Source organism: Ovis aries, chromosome 10, assembly GCF_016772045.2.
Source record: "Ovis aries strain OAR_USU_Benz2616 breed Rambouillet chromosome 10, ARS-UI_Ramb_v3.0, whole genome shotgun sequence".
NCBI classification, from domain to species: Eukaryota; Metazoa; Chordata; class Mammalia; order Artiodactyla; family Bovidae; genus Ovis; species Ovis aries.
Window position 1 is genome coordinate 29,150,663 of NC_056063.1, and position 20,945 is coordinate 29,171,607.

At 38.4% G+C, this 20,945-nt stretch overlaps 1 protein-coding gene across 1 annotated transcript in view; it reads right to left on the minus strand.

Moving 5' to 3' along the window:
- Nucleotides 1–20,945, minus strand: part of FRY (FRY microtubule binding protein) — a 331,149-nt gene that overhangs the window by 121,410 nt on the left and 188,794 nt on the right. Inside the window, 5 exon segments of the mRNA XM_042254804.2 lie at nt 3,358–3,490; nt 4,900–5,071; nt 12,938–13,024; nt 14,871–14,979; nt 15,463–15,566. Of these exon segments, the coding sequence (XP_042110738.1) occupies nt 3,358–3,490; nt 4,900–5,071; nt 12,938–13,024; nt 14,871–14,979; nt 15,463–15,566 (605 nt within the window).

Consider the following 20,945-nt stretch of genomic DNA (forward strand, 5'->3'; position numbering starts at 1 on the left):
TTAGAAAAGGTTTGAGGTATTACTAAAATACAAATGAAATGTTTACACTTACATTTAAACCTGTATCCATTTAAGGTTTTGAATATGTTTTAGTCCTGACCTGTTCTATGACCTCTGCATTACAAACATAGTTTTCCTTTATTTATTATTATTGTTCTGGACGCACCACATGACTTGCAGGATCTTAAGCTTCCCAACCAGGTCCCTAGCAGTGGAAGTGTGGAGTCATAACCACTGAAAGGCCAGGCAAGTCCCTCATAGTTTTCTTTTAAACATCTTTCATTTCTTGACTGTTTTCAAAGGAAACAACTATATGGAGGAAGTTTTAAAAGCACTTCTTGTATCTTCTACATTATCAATTGAAAATTGCTTAAACATATTCAAAGAGTACATAATAAGGAAGTTAAAGGTTTATGGACAATCTGGCAATTTGTGAGATAAGTACTAGAGCTGTAGACAAGATTTCAATGTTATTAACTTTGGTCACTATCACTTCTGCTATCATTTTGGTTGAAAAGTCTATAGCAACATGCACTCCATATCATTTCAAGCAAATGATTGGCAAGCTATAGGAAAATATACATTGTATAACCCATTTTTATTAAAAAAATATATATTTGTGTTGACACTGGGAAACTATGGAAGAAACCACCCTGAATCAAGGAATGGCTGCAGATTTTAAGTGGAGCTCTGTAGAGGAGGTTTTCATTTTAACTTGCCATACTGCTAAATATGCATTAAAAATAATTCTGTATTTTTAATTTTATCATGTTTTGTTTCACTGTACTTTGCTTTTAACATACTAATGTTAATACACACCAATAACATGAACTTTCCTACATAGGTAACAAGCTTCCTGTTAATAGTGATACTTAGAACTGGATATGCTAAGAATCAGCCTGCCAACATAGAAGCCGCAGGAGATGAGAGTTCGATCATTGGGTTGGGAAGTTCCCCTGGAGTAAGAAATGGCAACCCACTCCAGTATCCTCACCTGGAGAAGTCCATGGACAGAGGAGCTGGGCAGGCTACAATGCACGGGGTCGCAAGAATTTGGACATGACAGAGCACACATGGTAAGTGACAAAGAAAAATTTTCTAATTATATTTTTAGAAATTTATGACACAGGTGCCAAATATAATTTAATTCACAGTTCAACAAAGTCCAAACTTTCTTAAAATGAAAAGTCACAACCAAATCCATGTTCCTACCATAAGCAATTAAAAGTAGTAAATACAAATTGTGTGAGTTTCTAATGAAGAGCACTAATTACAAATCCAGATCTCAAATTTTGGCTAAGATCAACCGATTTCTACATTTTAAGCTATGAACACATTCTCAAAATCCAGTATTTCTATGACACGGTTACATAGAGAATATTCAGTTCAGCTCAGTCGCTCAGCCATGTTCGACTCCTTGCGACCCCATGAACCGCAGCACGCCAGGCCTCCCTGTCCATCACCAACTCCCGGAGTCCACCCAAACCCATGTCCATTGAGTCAGTGATGCCATCCAACCACCTCATCCTCTGTCATCCCCTTTTCCTCCTGCCCTCATCTTTCCCAGCATCTGGGTCTTTTCCAGTGAGTCAGCTCTTCGCATCAGGTGGCCAAAGTATTGGAGTTTCGGCTTCAATATCAGTTCTTCCAATGAACACCCAGGACTGCTCTGCTTTAGGATGGACTGGTTGGATCTCCTTGCAGTCCAAGGGACTCTCAAGAGTCTCCTCCAACACCACACTTCAAAAGCATCAATTCTTCAGCACTCAGCTTTCTTTATAGTCCAACTCTCACATCCATACATGACTACAGGAAAAACCCTAGCCTTGACTAGACAGAACTGTGTGGATAAATTAATGTCTCTGCTTTTTAATATGCTATCTAGGTTGGTCATAACTTTCCTTCCAAGGAGTAAGCATCTTTCAATTTCATGGCTGCAATCACCATCTGCAGTGATTTTGGAGCCCCCCCAAAATAAAATCTGACACTGTTTACACTGTTTCCCCATCTATTTCCCATGAAGTGATGGGACCAGATGCCATGATCTTAGCTTTCTGAATGCTGAGTTTTAAGCCAACTTTTTCACTCTCCTCTTTCACTTTCATCAAGAGGCTCTTTAGTTCTTCACTTTCTGCCATAAGGGTGGTGTCATCTGCATATCTGAGGTGATTGATATTTCTCCTGGATTCCACTTTGTGCTTCCTCTAGCCCAGCGTTTCTCATGATGTACTCTGCATAGAAGTTAAATAAGCAGGGTGACAATATACAGCCTTGACGTACTCCTTTTCCTATTTGGAAACAGCCTGTTGTTCCATGTCCAGTTCTAACTGTTGCTTCCTGACCTACATACAGATTTCTCAAGAGGCAGGTCAGGTGGTCTGGTATTCCCATTTCTTTCAGGATTTTCCACAGTTTATTGTGATCCACACAGTCAAAGGCTTTGGCATAGTCAATAAAGCAGAAGTAGATGTTTTTCTGGAACTCTCTTGCTTTTTCCATGATCCAGCGGATGTTGGCAATTTGATCTCTGGTTTCTCTGTCTTTTCTAAAACCAGCTTGAACATCTGGAAGTTCACGGTTCACGTATTTCTGAAGCAGGGCTTGGAGAATTTTAAGCATCACTTTACTAGCATGTGAGATGAGTATTAAGCAGGTTTAACTCTCACATTTCAGGAATACTCACTAGAAACAAGTGAACTTGTGATTCTTATAGATGGTATGACTGTAAACTGGTGGTGTTGCTCTAGCACATGGGCTTGGGAGCAAAACATCACTTCTGAAAACCGTGGACCAGAAAAAGTCTTGGGCCCATTTTCTAACTTACTGGCCTAATGATACTTGAAATATAGCCAAAAAAGATCAATCTTGGATTTCACTTTACTTTTACAGTTAGTCAAATATTATCAAACTATGTTTTTAATATCCCTAACACTTCTTTAAAGGAAATCAACCCTGAATATTCATATATTCCTTGGAAGGATTGATGCTGAAGTTGAAGCTCCAATACTCTGGCCACCTGATTCAAAGAGCTGACTCACTGGAAAAGACTCTGATGCTGGGAAAGGTTAAAGGCAAAAGGAAGAGGGTGACAGAGGATGAGATGGTTGGATGACATTACCCACACAAATGACATGAATATGAGCAAACTCCAGGAGATAGTGAAGGTGAGGGAAGCCTGGAGTGCTGCAGCCCAGAGGGTGGCAGAGCCGGACACGACTTAACCGCTGAATAACAACACTTCTTAGAGCTGACTCTAATAAGATGAGAACGATGTACAAATTAAAGGAGAAAGATCTCTGCTGGTGACTTTTGGCTCATTAATCCTTCACTGAAAACTTAGTCGTCATTTATACTCACGTGATCATGTCTTCGGGTTCTTTGTTTAACATCTGGACGTTAGTCAGCATCATACATCTTCCTACTTCTTTATCAAGGTGCCTTAAAATGTTGTCCACAGCTTTTCGTACTTGAGAGTAATATAATGACATGCCTGAAAAATATGCATTATAGTAACATATTTGACTGAATCTATCAAAGAGTGAAATTCCCAGTTTATTTATCCTTGGTGATGTATTTTTTTATTGAAGACTTTCTGTGAGTCAATGAGTTCTTGGAGAAGAGTCTAATTCTGCTGATTAGACCAACCTATTTAGCAGAGTTTAATTCTAATTCTAATCTTTTATCTGCAGGATTCTTAGCATAGCACCCTCATGTAGTGGGTGTTACCCAAAGAATCTTTTAAATTTAACACATAGGAAATCCAGTTCTTCAAAGGCATATATTTTGCAGAAGAGTTAAAATAAAAAAGGAAACAAAGTTCCATGCTGGAATTTTCATGTTTTTGCTTAGTATAAAAAAAAAAAATCACCACGATGAGTGATTATCTGAATCAAAGGTAATAAAAGACAATGCTCATTTGGGGTTAGAATTCTAATAACTTTATATTATAAATATAAATATAATTATATTTTCCCCAAAATAAACATTTTTTTTAGTAACAGTAATAAAATGGCGACACATTATAAATTTTTAAATGAAGGAAGATGATTTCAGTGATATTATTTTTATCACTCTCAGCAGAGTGGAAGGCAAATGTGTATAGAATATGTATTTCATATATGTATATACATTTTCTATATTTGTGTATATAATCCAAAATTTGTGCTTTAATGAAATAATTAGTAATGATTATTTCTCATGTATTAAAAATTTTTGAACTCATTTAACCATTTCATAACTAAAGAGAAATATTTTAAAGAAAAAAGTTTCCTCATATGTTTCCTCCAGGTCTTTGGAATCAAAGAACTGTCTTAACAAGTTTGAAGCATGTTTGTAAATTCATAAACTCAGTAAAAAAGGAAACAAATGCAAAAAGTTATCTCTTTGAGTTAAGATAGTTAAATTAAAAAGAAAATAATCTTATGTAGGCTAAACCCAAAATATGCCCTGGCAGATATGGGGTTTGGCATGTTTAAAACACAGATTAAACTAATTTTACTGAAAAAAAAAAAAAAAAAAGGAACCATAAAAATGGATGCAGGAATGAGTAAGTGAATGAATATATTTTTATGGTTGCTTTATAAATAGGATTCTCTACCAAAGGACACAGATATCTTAGAAATTTACTGTAAACTGCAGATAATCAATATTAGAAGTTTGAAAAGACCAAACTTAGATAAAAATCTAACATTTAAACAACTAAATGTTTAACAGGAAGTTCCAAGAAGTTTAAAGGGCAGTAAAACAAACCACAGACTGAATCAAAACAATTAATGTTGAAAAGTCTCATCAGCTACTTTTATGAATATTTTTTAAAAGTATATCTCACTAAGGGTGAGTATCTATTGGTCAGTTTAAAAGCTTAATAAAACCCAGCGTGAACACATCTTTGAAACCCACCTATCATTTTGGCTTCCTCTTCAGTTAGTGTCTTACTCAGATACGTTTTCTTCACCCTCAGTGTGTTTCCTGAAGGGAGAACAGCCCCGGTAACCGGCATGGGAGGTTCTCCATCTTTCTGCTGCAAGCTGTCGGCTATGACCAAGAACGCCCTTAAGCCAATATTCATTCTCTGTTAGGAGACAACACATTCATGATGAAGAGAAAGACCCAATTACTGTCGTGAAATCAGACCAGCAGTCCTTCAGAGAAGTTAAGCATGGCTTGCCATCTAGATCAGAGTGGGAAAGTCATTTAAAAGTCACAAGAGTTGAGGCCAAACCTGAGGGAATAAACGGACATGAGTGTGAGCAAGCTCCAGGAGATGGTGAAGGACAGAGAAGCCTGGCGTGCTGCAATCCATGGGTTCGCAAAGAGTCGGACACGACTGAGCGACTGAACAACAAGGAAGTAAAATTAAATTTCTGATGCTTTTGTTGCTGCGTCACAAGGAAACAACTGGGAAGACTTTCACCAAACTTGCAGGGTATGTTAAGAGATGAGCAGACTCATTCTCTTTGAGGGATACTGGGTGCACCTCAAAGGGACAAGCGGTCACCCTCTGGAGCTGCTTCAGTAAGGTAAACTGAGGTCAACAGAAGTCTCTTCTGTCTCCTGGAAGGAGACACGTTAATTCACAATGACTGGATGAAAAAAAAAACAACAACACAAAAACGGAGTTCTAACTGTGAATCACAGAAATAAGAGTTGTCTGCTCGGAACTCCAGGTTGCAGACTTTGGCATCACAAAGGCTGATGAATTTGAAAATAAATTTAAAGTATTCAAAGCCATAGAACCTGTTACTGATAACAACACAAAAGCTTATAAGAAGAAATGTCCTTCTGGGCCAGGTCACTATCTTCCTCAGTCTCAGGTAATGGCTCCAAAAGATGACGCAGTAAGATAGTTGCTTCCAGCAGCAATCATCTTAAAAGGTCAGAAGGTACTAAAACATCTGTTCTTCCTTTAACAGCCACGTGTAAACATTTACACTCATTATTTTCAAACCACATCAAGTTAATAAGTTCCCTAAGTAGACTACTCCCTAATGCAGAAAATAATTACCAGAAGTAACACTGATAACCTAATTACAATTTATTGAATTCTTAAAGTATATCCAGAACTGCATATTAACTCTCATCTTTAAAACAGCCATGCAAGGAAGGTATGATTATTTTTATTTTTCAGGTGAGTAAACTGAGGACCACGTTAACTAGTAGGTAGGAAGCTAAATATCCAAGTTGAGTTTGCCTGGATCACCCATTCTGTAGTACATGATTACACGTACTTATAAGATGAAGCAATACTTAGAGTTTTATTATTTATTTTAAAGATTTATTTCTCTGTGGCTGCACTGGGTCTCTGTTGCTGCACACAGGTTGACTGTAGTCATAGCCAGTGGAGGCCACTCTCTAGTTGTGCCACGTGGGCTTAGCTGTCCTGTGATATGTGAGATCTTCCCAGATCAGGGACTGAACTGCTCTGTCCCCTGCATTGGCAGGTGGACTCTTTATCACTGAGCCAGGGAAGCTCTGACTTCTAGTTTTAAACTATTAATTCAAGACTCAAGGAGTAGGGAGATTTTTTTTTTTTTTTTTGTATATAACCCAGTTCCAAAAAAAAAAACTCTGATTTTATTTCTTACATATTTTGCACAAACTGGAAAGGGACTGAACACTATTGTATATATAATGAACAGCTGACAAGAAAAGAGCCTGGCACATAAATGCAGGGTTTTTCTCACGTATTAGTTTAGTTTGCCATAACGAAACACTATAAACTGAGTGACCTAAAATTCATTTCTCCCAGTTTTGGAGGCTGGAAGGCTGAGGTCAGGACGACACACGGCTGGATACTGGTGAGGGCTCGTTTGTCTTCTTGTGTCCTCGCACAGCAGAGATCTCTGGTGTCTCTTCTTTTAAAAACACCATTCCTATTATGAGGACCACATCCTCAAGACCTCATCTAACCCTTACTATATCCCAAAAGGCCTCAATTCAAATACAGTCACATTAGGGGTTAGGTTTTTAACATGAATTCAGTCCACGACATCCCATTCTCCACCAATCACTTGCTGCGCACCAGTGTTCTTACATAAAAATACCAATGTTTATTCATATAAATATAAATTCATATACAAACAAAATAATAATTTCTCCCCATTCTGAAGTTCCTCATTCTTCAGTACATCCTGATTTTTTTCCCCATTAGCTTGTCCCAGGCTTGTTAGATTTTTCACACCATGAAGATCATATATCTTCATATCAATAGAGACAGTATGGTAATGATTCTATTGCTCCACACAATTGTGAATGCTATTATCTCTTTACTCAGTCTTCTTTATTCTCACCCACAAGTTACTGTTAGCTGAAAATGGCACCCTGGTTTGTGAGAAAATCCCTTCTGTGATACTTCTAAGGGACAAACTCAAATTCTTTTTTCACATGACCTTAAGTCAGGCTCACAGATCCATCCAGAAAAAATGGATTTACAATGTACTTTGTTGTACATGACCAATGAAATAGCTTTAAAGTTACGATGGGAATAAAGTACCAGTTGTTTTTATCAAATGAAAAATGCTCTTCATTAAAAATGACTGACCCAATCATCTGAGCTTGTTATTTTGAAACTAAGATGTCTGATAAAGTCACTGCTTCAGTTGATTTCAAATCCTCCAGTCAAATCACCAATGACTTTTGTTCTTTGGCTTTCAAGGTGGGATACAACATCAAACTCCCCCATTTTTACAGTTTGTGTTACAGACATGCATTTTCCCATGCCCCTGTCTCTGCTACTTGGCTGGCCTCCCTCTCTGCTTTCACATATTTAAAACAATCTTAAGTCTTTTCCTCAGAATGTGTATTCTGATGTCGAATCAAGGATGAGCTCCGACTGTATGCCTTCCCACATTTACTACATTCATAGGGTTTCTCCGAGGAATGACTTCTCTGATGCTGAATAAGATCGGAGCCGCTGCTAAATGCCTTCCCACATTCATTACATTCATAGGGTTTCTCTCTAGTGTGACTTCTTTCATGGAGGATGAGGGATGTCCGCTGGCTAAAGGCCTTCCCACATGTTTTGCATGTGTATGGTTTCTCTCCAGTGTGAATTCTTTCATGTTGGGCGAGGTGAGCACTCTGGCTGAAGGCCTTCCCACACTGATCACATTCATAGGGTCTGTCTTCACTATGAATTCTCTTATGCCTCGTAAGAGAGATGCGGTGACTGAAGGCTTTCCCACACTCCTCACACTGATAGGGTTTTTCTCCAGTATGAATTCTCTGATGTTCAATAAGAAATGACTGGCGGCCAAAAACTTTACTACACTTATTGCATTTGAAGGGTTTCTCTTCAGAATGAATGTTCTGATGTATTTTAAGGTTGGCAGTTCCAGAAAACATCTTTCCACACTCTTTACATTCAAACAGTTTCTTTTTCTTTGTATGGACTTTTTGGTGTTGGATAAGGGATGAATGCCGATTGCAGACCTTCTCACATTTATTACACTGGTATAGTTTCTCTTTATTATGAATTCTTAGATGTAGAATAAGGGTTGAAAGCCGCCTGAAGATCTTCTCACATTTATTACATTTGTAGGGTTTCTCTGAATTGTGAATTCTCTGATGAAGCACAATGGATGAAATTCTATTAAAGGATTTCCCACATTTTCTGCATTTATAAGGATTCTCTAAATGGTGACTTCTCTGCTGTAGACTGTGACTTAAGGCCGTTTCACTTTCACAACTTTTCTCTCCAGTGTGAATTCTTTTATGTATAACAAGGACTGATTTCTTACTGAAGACTCTCCTACATTTATTGCATTTGTGTATTTTCTTTCCACTGTGAATTTTCCTATGAAGTAAAAAAGATGACATGCGAATGAAGGCTTTCTTACATTTTCTGCACTGGTAGACATTTTCAACAAAGTGGATTTTCTGATGTATACTGAGAGATGAGCACTGACTCAAGGCCTTCCCACAGTCAAAGACTTCCTTTTCACCATGAATTTTCCCATGTAGGAGCAGGGATGTTCTCTGAATGAAGCTTTCCCCACATTTATCACATTCAAAGTTTTTCCTTCCATTGTGGTTTTTCTGGTGAAGAATGAGGGATGAGATCTGTCTGAAAGCTTTCCTACAACTACTGCATTCATAAGGCTTCTCCCCAGCATGAGAGTTCTGATGAAATTTAAGAGATAAGCTCTGACTAAAGAACTTCCCACAGTCATTACATTTTAAAGACTTCTTCTCTGAATGTACTTTCTTGGGTTTTATTAGGACTGAACTTTTCCTGCGACCTCTCTTTCCTGTGGGAGCTTTTTGTGACGTGGAAACTGGTTTCTGATAGATGCTTTGCCCAGATTTGTTGCACTGATTTGGAGGTAACTTCTTGGTCTCACATTTAGACCCTAAGTCCAAGCCCCGGCGTCTTTTCACTGGGTCCACCATCCAGGGTGCTTTCCCTTTCTCCAATAAGCTGATCACATTTGGTCTCCGAAAGGAAAGTCCGAGAGAAACCAGGTTCTGGTAGTTTTCCAACATGACGTCTTCATACAGATCCTTCTGAATGGGGCTCAGCCATTCCCACTCCTCCTGGGAGAAGTAGATGGCCAAATCCCCAAATGTCACTGGTGCCTTGGCCTTAGACTTCCCCCGAGCAGCAGGCATCCTCTCCTCCATCTTAGGGCTCACAGCAGGAGGAGGGCAGGGCACTGAGAAGGTGGGCCAGATTCTTCCTTTCTGACTCCTCAAGTCGAGTGGACTGCTCCAGGAAGTGGCACGGCGTCCATCCTGTGGTTTCTCATAGCTGCTTGTGCTTGTCACACACCGTGAACTGAAGGTGTGTGATTCTTGTCCACGAAGTAATTTCCTCCGAGGAACTCGGCACAGCCCGTCCTCCCGGGTCGCGCCCGGGCGGCGACCTGGAGTAGGGAGATTTTAAGCAGGATGTGGTAAACATTTCTCTGGCCCATTCATACCCAATACAGTGTGTATTTTATGATTTTTATGGCCTTCACTAATATTCTCTCTCCATTTTCTAATATGAACAAGTATTAATTAAAAAATTGACTGTATATTAAAATTCATTAGTTCCCTCATTTATTTCAGTAGTTCTTTCTGAAATGTTCTCTAGGCTTGTGGATTTTTTTTTTTTCAAGATGCAGCAATCATTTGGATGAGGAAATACAACGTTCAGTTCAGGAGATGCAGTACCCATAGGATGACCATGAGTTGAAATAAATGATCAAGCCATTATCTGCAAGTGGATTATCTGATTTGTGAGCCATCCTGCCAGTTCTCTTAGTTTTCCTTTCCTCTGAATAGTATCAAGGACAGAAGTAAGCTGGAATAGTTTAAGAAGTATATTTTTAACTTAATTTCAAAAATAATTTCTTCTCATGTTTTATATAGCTCTGTATCATGCCTCTCCTATTATCTGTCTGGTCTTAAGAAATTACTTATCTTTCTCAAGGCCAAGTCTCAGGTTCCTTTCTGTAGAATGAGAATACTAATACCTATCGATCATATAGGGCTATGGTAAAAATTAATGCCGGAAAAGTTCCTACTAGCAAATATATTGTAGGCAAGAATCTTCACTGTTTTCCTATTGAAGTCAAGTTTACTGAGATATAATCACATGTAGTAAAATGCACTCCTTGTCTAGAGTTCTTCCAATTTTGAGAAACATAGTCCGCTAACTATCATCACAGTCAAGATGAAAAATATTTCCATCATCCCCTAAAGTTCCTCTGTATTTCTTTAAAGTCAGTCCTCTCCTCCAACCCCAGCACTTTACTATCAGTGTCTAATTTCTGTCTATAATTTTGCCTTTTTTAGAATACGATATTAACAGAGGCAAACAGACACAACCTTTCGTGTCTTGCTGATTTCGCTTAGTGTAATGCTTTTGAGGTACTGCTGCAGTATCAATAGTTTGTTTCTTTTTGTGGCTGAATAGTACTCCGTTGTATTGATGATTCATAATTTCCTTAGACATCCACCAGCTGTTGAACAGGAGTGGCTTTCCTATTTTTAGTCATCATGAATAAAGCTCCTATAAATATTCATACAAACCTTTATGGATATAGGTTTTAATTTCTCTTGGATAAATACCTTGGAATGGAGCTGCTGGATCAAATGCCAAGTGTATGTTTAAACTTATAAGAAGTTACCAAACTTTTCTAAAGTGGTTGTACCATTTTGAATTCTCACTAAAACAGTATCAAGTTCCAATTGCTCTGTATTCTTCTCAGCACATCTTACTTTAGTTTTAACTTGAATTTGTCTAATGATTTACGATGATGAACATCATTTCATGGGCTTACCAGTCATATGTATCTCTTCAAGAGGCTCTTCATTTTGCCCATACAAAAAACTGTATTATTGAGTTATGACAGTTCATATATATTCTGGGTAGAAGAGTTTGTCAATATATGTTTTGCAAATGTTTTCTCCCGGTCTTTGGCTCTATGCTTCAGTAAACATCATCTTTTAAAGTGCAAACTTTATTTTGATGATGGCCAATTTATCAACTTTTTCTTCCATAGTTTATAATTTTTATATGCAAAGAAATTTCTGCCTACTCGACATCACAAAGATTTTGTTTCATGTTTTCTTCTGGAAGATTTCTGATATAGGATTTCACATTTAGGCTTATGATTTAATTTTTGCTGATAGGACAAATTATGGGTTGAAGTTCATTATGTTGCAAATGATTGCCCAACTGTTTAGCACCATTAGAAAGACTATCCTGGGATTTCCTGGCTGTCCAGCGTTTAGGACTCTGTGCTTCCACGCAGGGGGCCTGGGTCTGATCCCTAGTTGGGAATCTAAGCTATATGTCACAGTCAAAAAGAAAAAAAAAAAGACTATCTTTTATCCATTGAAAAGCTTGGAACTGCTGTCTCTAGGCAAGAGAAGACTCTTTAGTCAGTGGGTCATGGGCCTCATTTCAGCCAAAATGCCCTGAATTTACACTGGCTTTGCCCCCGCCTCACTGGCCCACTGACTCTGGCAGCAGCTATTGTGGACCCCTGTAATGTCATTAAAAACTAGACAAACTCCTGTTTGGGGCTTGTTGGGCTCAAGGTGCTGCTCAATCTCAGCACCAATAAGAGCAATCAGGGTTTGTGAGAGGAAGCAAGAGGGTACAGGGAGGCTCGGTTCCCTTTGCTGCTAACCAGCTGCCTGTTCTGAGCCTCTGGGCTCTGGGCCTCCTTCCTCACTGACATGATGAAGAAGCCAGACGATATCACAGTGACGACAGAAACAATCTTTTAAAAAAATTTTATGGTGTGCAATGTCTTACAGCTACTAAAGGTGGAAGAGCTGGTGGCAAGCAGTAAATTCAGCTCTGCTGACTTCTGGTTCAGTGTTCTCTCTACAATCTCATAGGTACGAGGCTGCAAAGAGGCCACTTGCCAGGCATATTTCTCTTGGCTAACAGTCTTTTTCGAGGTCCAAAACTGAGTGTGCTTTCATTTGCATAGGCAGCCCCTCCCCTTGCCACCCTCTAGGAAGTACATCATATCCATTATACACTCATTTCCATGACCTTCCTGGCCCTTGAACTATGATGCTGCCACAGAATCAAATATGCAAACATTAACTAATTTCACTATATTTTAGTATTTTATCATTGCATGCATTGATTCTTCTCTGCTTCATCACTTCCCAAAGCTCTTCAATTTGCTAACCTGCATCAAAATAAATTATAAGTACTGACTTTTCTAAAATAAACCACCAGACTTAGAGCGACAGATTACCTTTTGGAGCAAGGTTTACTTCCTTCTGCAAGAAGAGAAGATGATATGATATCAACCTTTAACCATTCTAAGTTTATTCACCCAAAAATCTTACTTCTGAAATTCCACCAGCTGTACTATTTTTGTCAAATACCATGGACAGAAAACAATAGGAGACTTTTTGGAGAAGATGGCCTTCACTCCACTCCCCAAGATTGCAAAGTGAAGACACGCAGAAGGGTCATTCTTACCTCTGGATTGAGACTGAAAGCTTTTGCTGGTTTTCCCACACAAAGGAAATCAAAAATGATTTCTTTCATTGCAAAATCTAAACGTTCCTATGGTGAAAAAGAGAAAACAAACAGAGTGTTAAAATACTCACTTAACATGAAAATGTCTGTTTTCATCACATGCACCCAACAGGTGGCTGCTGAAAGGAGAGAGGTCCTGCTTCATTTCATGCATCACAGAGAATCCCTGGTGGAAATCCAGGTCCATCTGGGATGTGTGGAGATGCTCTCATTCTATAATATATGAAATTAGACCCTAATACACAGAATGACTAAAAATCAAAACATGACAAACCAAAACATTCTGAGTGTCTGGGCTCATCCACACTACAAACTCCTCCTCCTAGCCCTGCAAATGCTGGCAACTTCTTAAAACTCAGTTTAAAAACATAGTTTTTAAAATACCCCTACAAAACGATCATTTTCTTCTGTTATCTAACATTTCCAATCCTTTGGCTTATAAGAGACAATCCTGCAAGGGAAATGAATAATCAACAAACGACACATTAAGGTCACTTAAATGAGAACATTTAAGCCAGATTCTAATAATTTGAGGCAGTGACTACTAAGATCTGTCATCTTGATTTTAAACAACCTATTTCAGAATAATCAAAGCACGTTCTCAGCCACATGATAATGTGGAAAAGTTCTGTTAATTCATCTGCCTGCAAAGCAGCGGATGAATTAATGTCCTTAATGGAGTAATGTCCTTTCCCTAAGTACATATATTACAGAAGCATTTCATTATACTAAACACACAGAGAGATATCATATATTAAATTACCTATAAAGTAGCAATAGAACCTTATGTCTTTATATCAACATCAATTACACGTCAACAGTTTTTTCACATTTGTTATTTCCCTTTATCCACACAACATTCTGAGGGATACTAGGCAAGCATTCCTATTCACATTTTACAAATGAAGACACTTAGAATGAAGATGTTCCAGGACTTCTTTAGGGTATAGAGCTGGCTCATGATTTCCTACGTGGTGGTAGTGGTAAAGAACCTGCCTGCCAATGCAGGAAATGCAAGAGATGTGGGTTCAGTCCTGGGTTGGGAAGATCCCCTAGAGAAGGGCATGGCAACTCACTCCAGTATTCTTGCCTGAGAATCCCATGGACAGATGGAGCCTGACAGGGTACAATCCACAGGGTCATAAAGAGTCAGATATGACCGAAATAACTTAGACTCATGCGTGCTAGCTCATGGCAGAGGGCAGACTGTAATGAAGGACTTTTCACGCTTCTCCATAAATCACAAGGAAGTCAAAGTGGGGATAAAACCATTTACACACAATGTTTTAAAACACAGAAGTCCTGGGTCTAAATAGTAAACTAACATTAAATGTTTAATATTATTGGACCCAGTTCTTAACTAATAGTATGTGTAAAGTGCTTAGAACAGCTCTTGGCTTGATATTAGCTTGATAAATGCTACTATTCATGTTATATTCTTCTTTTTCACAGGGTGAAAGTTAGAGCATTATGATTTACTCATCCAAGTTCAATAACTGTCATCTTCTGATTTCCTGCAAACATCAGACTCAATTTCCTCCTGACTTGTGGAATCTAGAGCAGAGAAGCAGGAAAAAACAGAGTCAAGGAGTCAAGAGACTCTTTTGCTAATAGTCTCTGTGACCTTAGGTGAGTCACTTAAAACCTGTCTCTCAGTTCCTTCGTTTGTCAAACGCTGAAAACACTTGGCACACCATGCCACAATTTGTTTTGAAGCAAAAAAAATAAGCTATGTGTGAAAACACTTGCAAAATCACTCCAAAAAGTCTATACATGTAAGATATTATTTTAGACTCTTGGTCTGTTAGTAATTCCTAAGAAGGAGGTGGCTACTTAAAGGCAATTAGAAGACTCCCAGAAGCGTCTCCATTACCTGGGCGATGAACTGGATGATTTTCACAAAGATGTTGAGAGGCATATCCCTTGGCACCACACCACGGGACCCTTTGGGGAAAAGTGTTGTGATGATGGTTATAAGACGGCTGAAAGATAAGGGGGAAAAAAAAAGAGAAAACAAGCAAGATTGGCTGAGCTCCAGTACTTTAAGGGAAAATGGTAGATGCTTCATCTTATCTAAGTATCAGAGAGAATTCAGAAAAAGAAAACAAACCACTTCATTTCTTTTCCATTAGCATAATTACTCTATGAAAAGTTTCTCTGGAAAACTAAGGGCAGCTGGAAAATTATAGCCATTTCCTTTGTTAAAGCGGCAAATGTAACCCTGACACGGAACTTGGCAATCCTGGTAAAGACTGGGGTTTCTATAATGGCTGCTGAGCTAATGTCTAAGGAAAGCCTGAAAATGTCCAAAGGACTTAGATCTTTTAGAAGCTGTCAGCTTTGAACAGCTTCTAGTTTGGTTAGGGTAGGTAGCAATGAAACAAAACACCCTCTTCATTGGCTGAGCGAAGTGGTTACCATTAACTTAGTGATGGGATTACCATGAACCCAAGCCAGCTCCTTACCTCTGAGTAGCCGTGTTGCTTTCACATTTAATTCGGATCATGTAAACCCAGAGTAATCTGTACAGAGATTCCAGTGCAACTCGAGCCATCTTGGGGTCTTTATTCTACATCAGAAACCAAGATGTAAGATTGCAGATTAAATGGTCTGACATCGCTCTTCACTTTCTTAGAGGTCTTTCGCTTTTATATTACTCCTCTTCCCTGTTCATCTATTCATCTTGTCATAACCATTTTTGCTGTTCTATTCTTAGTGTAGATAATTCGGGTCCTGATTTTTGAAGATTTCATAACTGCTTAGATATAATCTAGGATAAGTTTACCTTTAAGCTACTTGCTGAATAAAGATGAGTCACATAAATAAATTGGATGGAAAAGACTATAGGGAGTAGCTTTTTAGATTTAGGAAAGATAGATTTCTTATGCCAAAACAGTTTTAAAATAACTTCTTAATGTGATCATTATAAAATTTGAAATTTCTATTAAAAATTTTGAAATTTCCATACACATTTTGGTCTCATTCTGGCTTTTTTCTTCTATTAATCTAAATAAATAAAATGATAAAATATCATTTTAATTTTTGAGGCCTTATGACGTGTTTTATTATCTAGCATGGCCTATCTTCCGACATCGACTGTTCTTTTTCTTTTTAAGGGTTTTCTCATATATTCCTATATGTTTATTCTTCCAAATAAACTTTATAACTACTTTTCTAGCTCCAGGAAAAAAAAAAAGTCCCAACTTTTTAGAAGCATACATTTACACATAAAGGATTTTTTTTTTAAAATCTTTTAGTAAAGCAAGTGATAAAACTTAAAATTTGTTGCATGTCTTAGATACATACAGGAACTTTAAACCAGTAAAGTTGCATTTAAAATAGTCTATCATTTTAAAATGTCAGGAATTCTAATTGTCCTTCCTCCAGACCAGCAAAGGTCTCTAACATGCTTACACACTAGTTTAAAGCAGCCTCTAGACACACACTGCCCAGGTTTAAATCCATCCTCACTCTAATTTATGAGTGGTATGGCCAACCTCTGGGACCCTCCATAACCTCTCTGGGCCTGATCTTCCCTGTCTGTGAAATGATGCTAACCCTCCTTCCCTCCTAGGACTGTTAAGAGAACTAAATGAGCTGGTGCACAAAGGGAATTTAGTTCCTGCCCACAGTAACTATTATTATACACAAGACACAGGTCCAGCAGCAAAGGAGATGTAGTCCTTGACTTTAGGAAGCTGCCGTTCTAGTGGGAATATCTCCACCTTTGTGAGTTTCTCTTTCCTTATAAAAGTATCTCTGATGCTGGGAAAGATTGAAGGCAGGAGGAGAAGGGGATGACAGCGGATGAGATGATTAGATTGCATCACTGACTCAATGCACATGAGTCTGAGCAAGCTCCGGGAGATGGCAAAGGACAGGGAAGCCCGGTGTGCTGCAGCTCATAGGGTCACAAAGAGTTGGACACGACTGAGCAACTGAACAACAAATCTTAAGGTTTGCATAGTGTTTCATTCAAAATTTTCTCTCAGGCCTTATCTCACACTGTGAGTCATGATCCAGTAGAGCAAGCTGTCATCTAACTTTCACTGACGAGCTTAACTAAACTCTCCAGTTTCAATGATCTGCATCACTGTCTTCTGTTCACCTTCTCTTATACTTTTTTCCTGTCCCTCTACCCACAATTATCTTTTTGATGCATCTTATTGTGACTGATGTTCTTTCATTCTTAAGAACACGTTTGAGACAGTCTACTTTTGCTCCCATGGAGACCAAAGAGCAAAGTGGCTGACTTCAGGTTTTGCTTTGTTTCACCCGTGTTTTCCTGTACTGGTAATCGATTTTTAGCATTCCGAGATGATGGGACTGGTCACCGCAGTTCCCTCCTAACATGATTTCCCTGCCTTCTCTTCCATTCTCAGCACTATCGGATGATATTCTTAAACTGCAACCGGGACTGTTTACTCCCCCCTGTATTTCAAGTTCTGAAGTGGCTTCTCAGCACCTCCTGGACAATGTCCAAATTCCATGATGTGGTGCCACAGAGGCCTCTGGTGACCTGGCTCCCCCATCCCTACCTCCTGCCTTCGCCTGCCTCTGGTGTGCTCTGTGCCGTTACATCCCTTCTGCAATTCACTGAATGCCTGGAATGCCTTCCTGCCCTTGTTTTACTTAGAAGATTCCTCCTCCCCAGCAAGATTCATTAGGTGTCACTCCTCATTCCATTCCACTGCCCCTCCGCTCCTTCCTCCACCCTGGGGAGATTACCAGGGGCTCCTGCTGTCTGTCTTCTAGAATGTTGTTCTCCTGCATGTTTCCTACCAGACTGTGAGCTCCAGGACTTCTGGGTTGTTCACTGTTGTGCCCTCAGTGAGTGCCATACAGCAGGTTACTGGTACATAATTTAAAAAAGAAACTGTGGGAGGAGAGTTTGGGGGAAGATGGGTACATGTATATGTATGGCTGAGTCCCTTCACTGTTCACCTGAAACTACCATAACATTGTTAATTGGCTATACCCCAAAACAAAATAAAAATGTTAAAGTCTGGAGAAAAAAGGCAAATTGAGTAGTAGCTGAACAACCTGATGCATAAGCAAAATTTCTTTATATAGGAACTAAAGGCAACCCTTAGTACATAGCTGAAGCTAATCAACATGATACAATATTACTAAATATCTCACACTTGTATCACATTTTGCTATTTCAAAAGTACTTTCATAGCCCATGACATCAACTGGGAGGATTCTGTCTTTGACAGAAGTCAAATCACCGGCTCAGGTCTTCAAGTCTGTAAATGGCAGCTGGGATAGGAGCTGACTTCTGCTCCAGCAAAGACTATTTTCTCAGAAACTGGAACGTGCATGTTACAGAATACCCACTGTATCAGGCATTGTTGTCAAAGTTGTATGTATAGTAACTCTTTTTAATTCTCAGCACAACCTACAAAGTAGATACTGCTACTGTGTCCTTTTAAGGATGAGGGAGTCAAGACCCAGAGGAGCTAATAAGTGACAGAACCAGAATTAAAACCTAGGCAATCTGGCCCCAGTGTCTTCAAATTATGAATGATTTCAGTTTAAGATTATATGAAGGCTGCTCAAATATGCTACTGGCAACGACTAGATTATACTCTGCTTGAAGATAGGACTTCTTCACTGCCTTCATATTCCAACAGCAGCTAACATACAAGGACTTACTATATCGTCTCAGGATGCTGACATTTTTAACCTATGTATCAAACCACTGACCTCTGTGTCAAAGATCTCTACTCCAAGACTGAAAAAGACTATTCTCTTCTTCCATTGGTATATGCTTCTCAATTAACTAACCAATAATTTCTTTATAGCAGAGCTGAGGTTACATTGATAAAACCGTTCAAGAAATGAGCAGGTTTTGGAGTGGATCTTCCAGACTTTACATGACGTGTCAGTCTGCCCAATCCCAATCCCAGTCTGCCCAAACCTTCTTTAAACTGTAATCGTTTGACTTAGCTAAAGCAACTCAGTGTTAACAGTAATAAGTAATAAATAAATCACTGATAACTTGGCTGGTGATAGGGTCATTGGATAGACCAATGTTTCCCATGATCCATCAGTTGACCACTTGCATCCAGTCACCCAGACTTCTTTGATCTCATTATACTTAAAACTCTTCTAGTTCTCTCTTCCATTGTAAGTAAAGGGACTTAAGTAAACCTGTTGATTTCTGCTATAAGTCAGTGCCTATCCCAGTCAACACCTTCCTTCTTTTTGGCATTTCCTTTTGATACCTGAATCAAATTCCTTTGATCATAATTCAATCTTTTTGATGACTGTATTATCCAAATGACATTATGTGCTATAGTTTAGATTAACCTCTAAAATTACCATACCAACAATTTACAGATATTATTTTTTATATTCACTGGCTGAATAGAAAAGGCATTTAAAGTAAGTAACACACCTATCATCTGCTCACTAATTTTCTGACCCACTGTCAGAAATTCCACTTTGAAATGTGCCTTTGATGGATCTAAAACATAGATGAGATTTTCTCAAGTTCATAGAAATAAAGTTAAATTAAAACAGAATAACTACTTCTTGAAAACTATTTTAAATAGCTAATACTGTACTATTTAAATGTCGTATTTACCAAGAGGAGAGTAGTTGTTTTCAATAGGACCATACATTCTTAATGCATTCAGACAATGACTGCGGAATCCTTACTATATTACTCAATGCTTCCCCTTTGTAAAATAAAGATATCATTAATACCCTTTTATTTACATGAAAAGTTAAAAGCACTCCTTTAACTTCATTGTGATTACTACACATGAAGATATATGACGTGCCCAAAATAAGATTCATCAAAAAAATTAATGGCAGCCAAACTTTGATATTCTTAACGGCAATCAAAAGACCTTTCTTGTCCCCTCCCCTCCCTGCACCATTCTGAATGTGTGATTCTCTATCATTATGTTCCATTTGATTTTCTTCATAGCAGTTAGCACCACCTGAAGTTTTTGTCCTTATCTGTGTACTTGTTTCCGGTCTGTCTCCTCCACTGAATTACAAGGTCTAAGAGAACTGCGAGCGTCACTATCTCATTCATCACTTATTCCCAGCATCTGGAACCCTGCCTGGTACATTTCTGGTAAAGAACTGATGACCAGCTGACTAAGTGGATGCATTCTAGTCCTAGTGCAAACAGGGACTGAGATGAAAAGGGAAATCTTTTTTTTCTGTACTTTGGTTTCTAGGACTTTGAAGCTGTGCTGACTAATGCATAACCTTCAGATGATACACCTTCAATGTTTCTGAGCAGTTTAAATACAGCAGTCTGTACATGTCAATCCCAAACTTCCTAACTATCCTTCCTTTCCCTCATCCTCCCCCACGGGTCCTTCTGGAGAGCAAAGGGGAACTCTGCTCAATGTTATGTAACAGCCTGGATGGGAGAGGAGTTTGAGGGAGAATGCATACATGTATATATACGGCTGAGTCCCTTTACTGTCCCCCTGAAATTATCATAACATGTTTAATTAGCTATACTCCAATAGAAAAAGAAAAGTTAAAAAAATATTGCCATCTGAGAAAAATTTCTGGAAAAAACATAAACAATAACATGAAAGCATATGGGGAATTCAATGCAGGCTATGGTACTGTCATGATAATCCATGACACACATTTAAAGGCCCTACTGCTGGCCTGGCTCATAACTAATCTCCAATTAATGAGACCTCTTCTTGTTATTAACTATATTGTATAAATAATTTCTTAACTTTTGAGGTTTCTTTTCTTTTTAATAAAGAAGACTTTACTGGTTTTAATATTTATTAATTATTGTAAGAAAAAGAAAATGTAAAGGTTCTTCCAATTATATCCATTTTCAAGGACAAGAAACTTGCACATACTTATTATGAACTCTTAATTTCAATTAAAAAAGCTATTAATAAATGGGGATTCATGACAAAATATGAAAGCATTATTAAATCAAGTTTTCATTTTT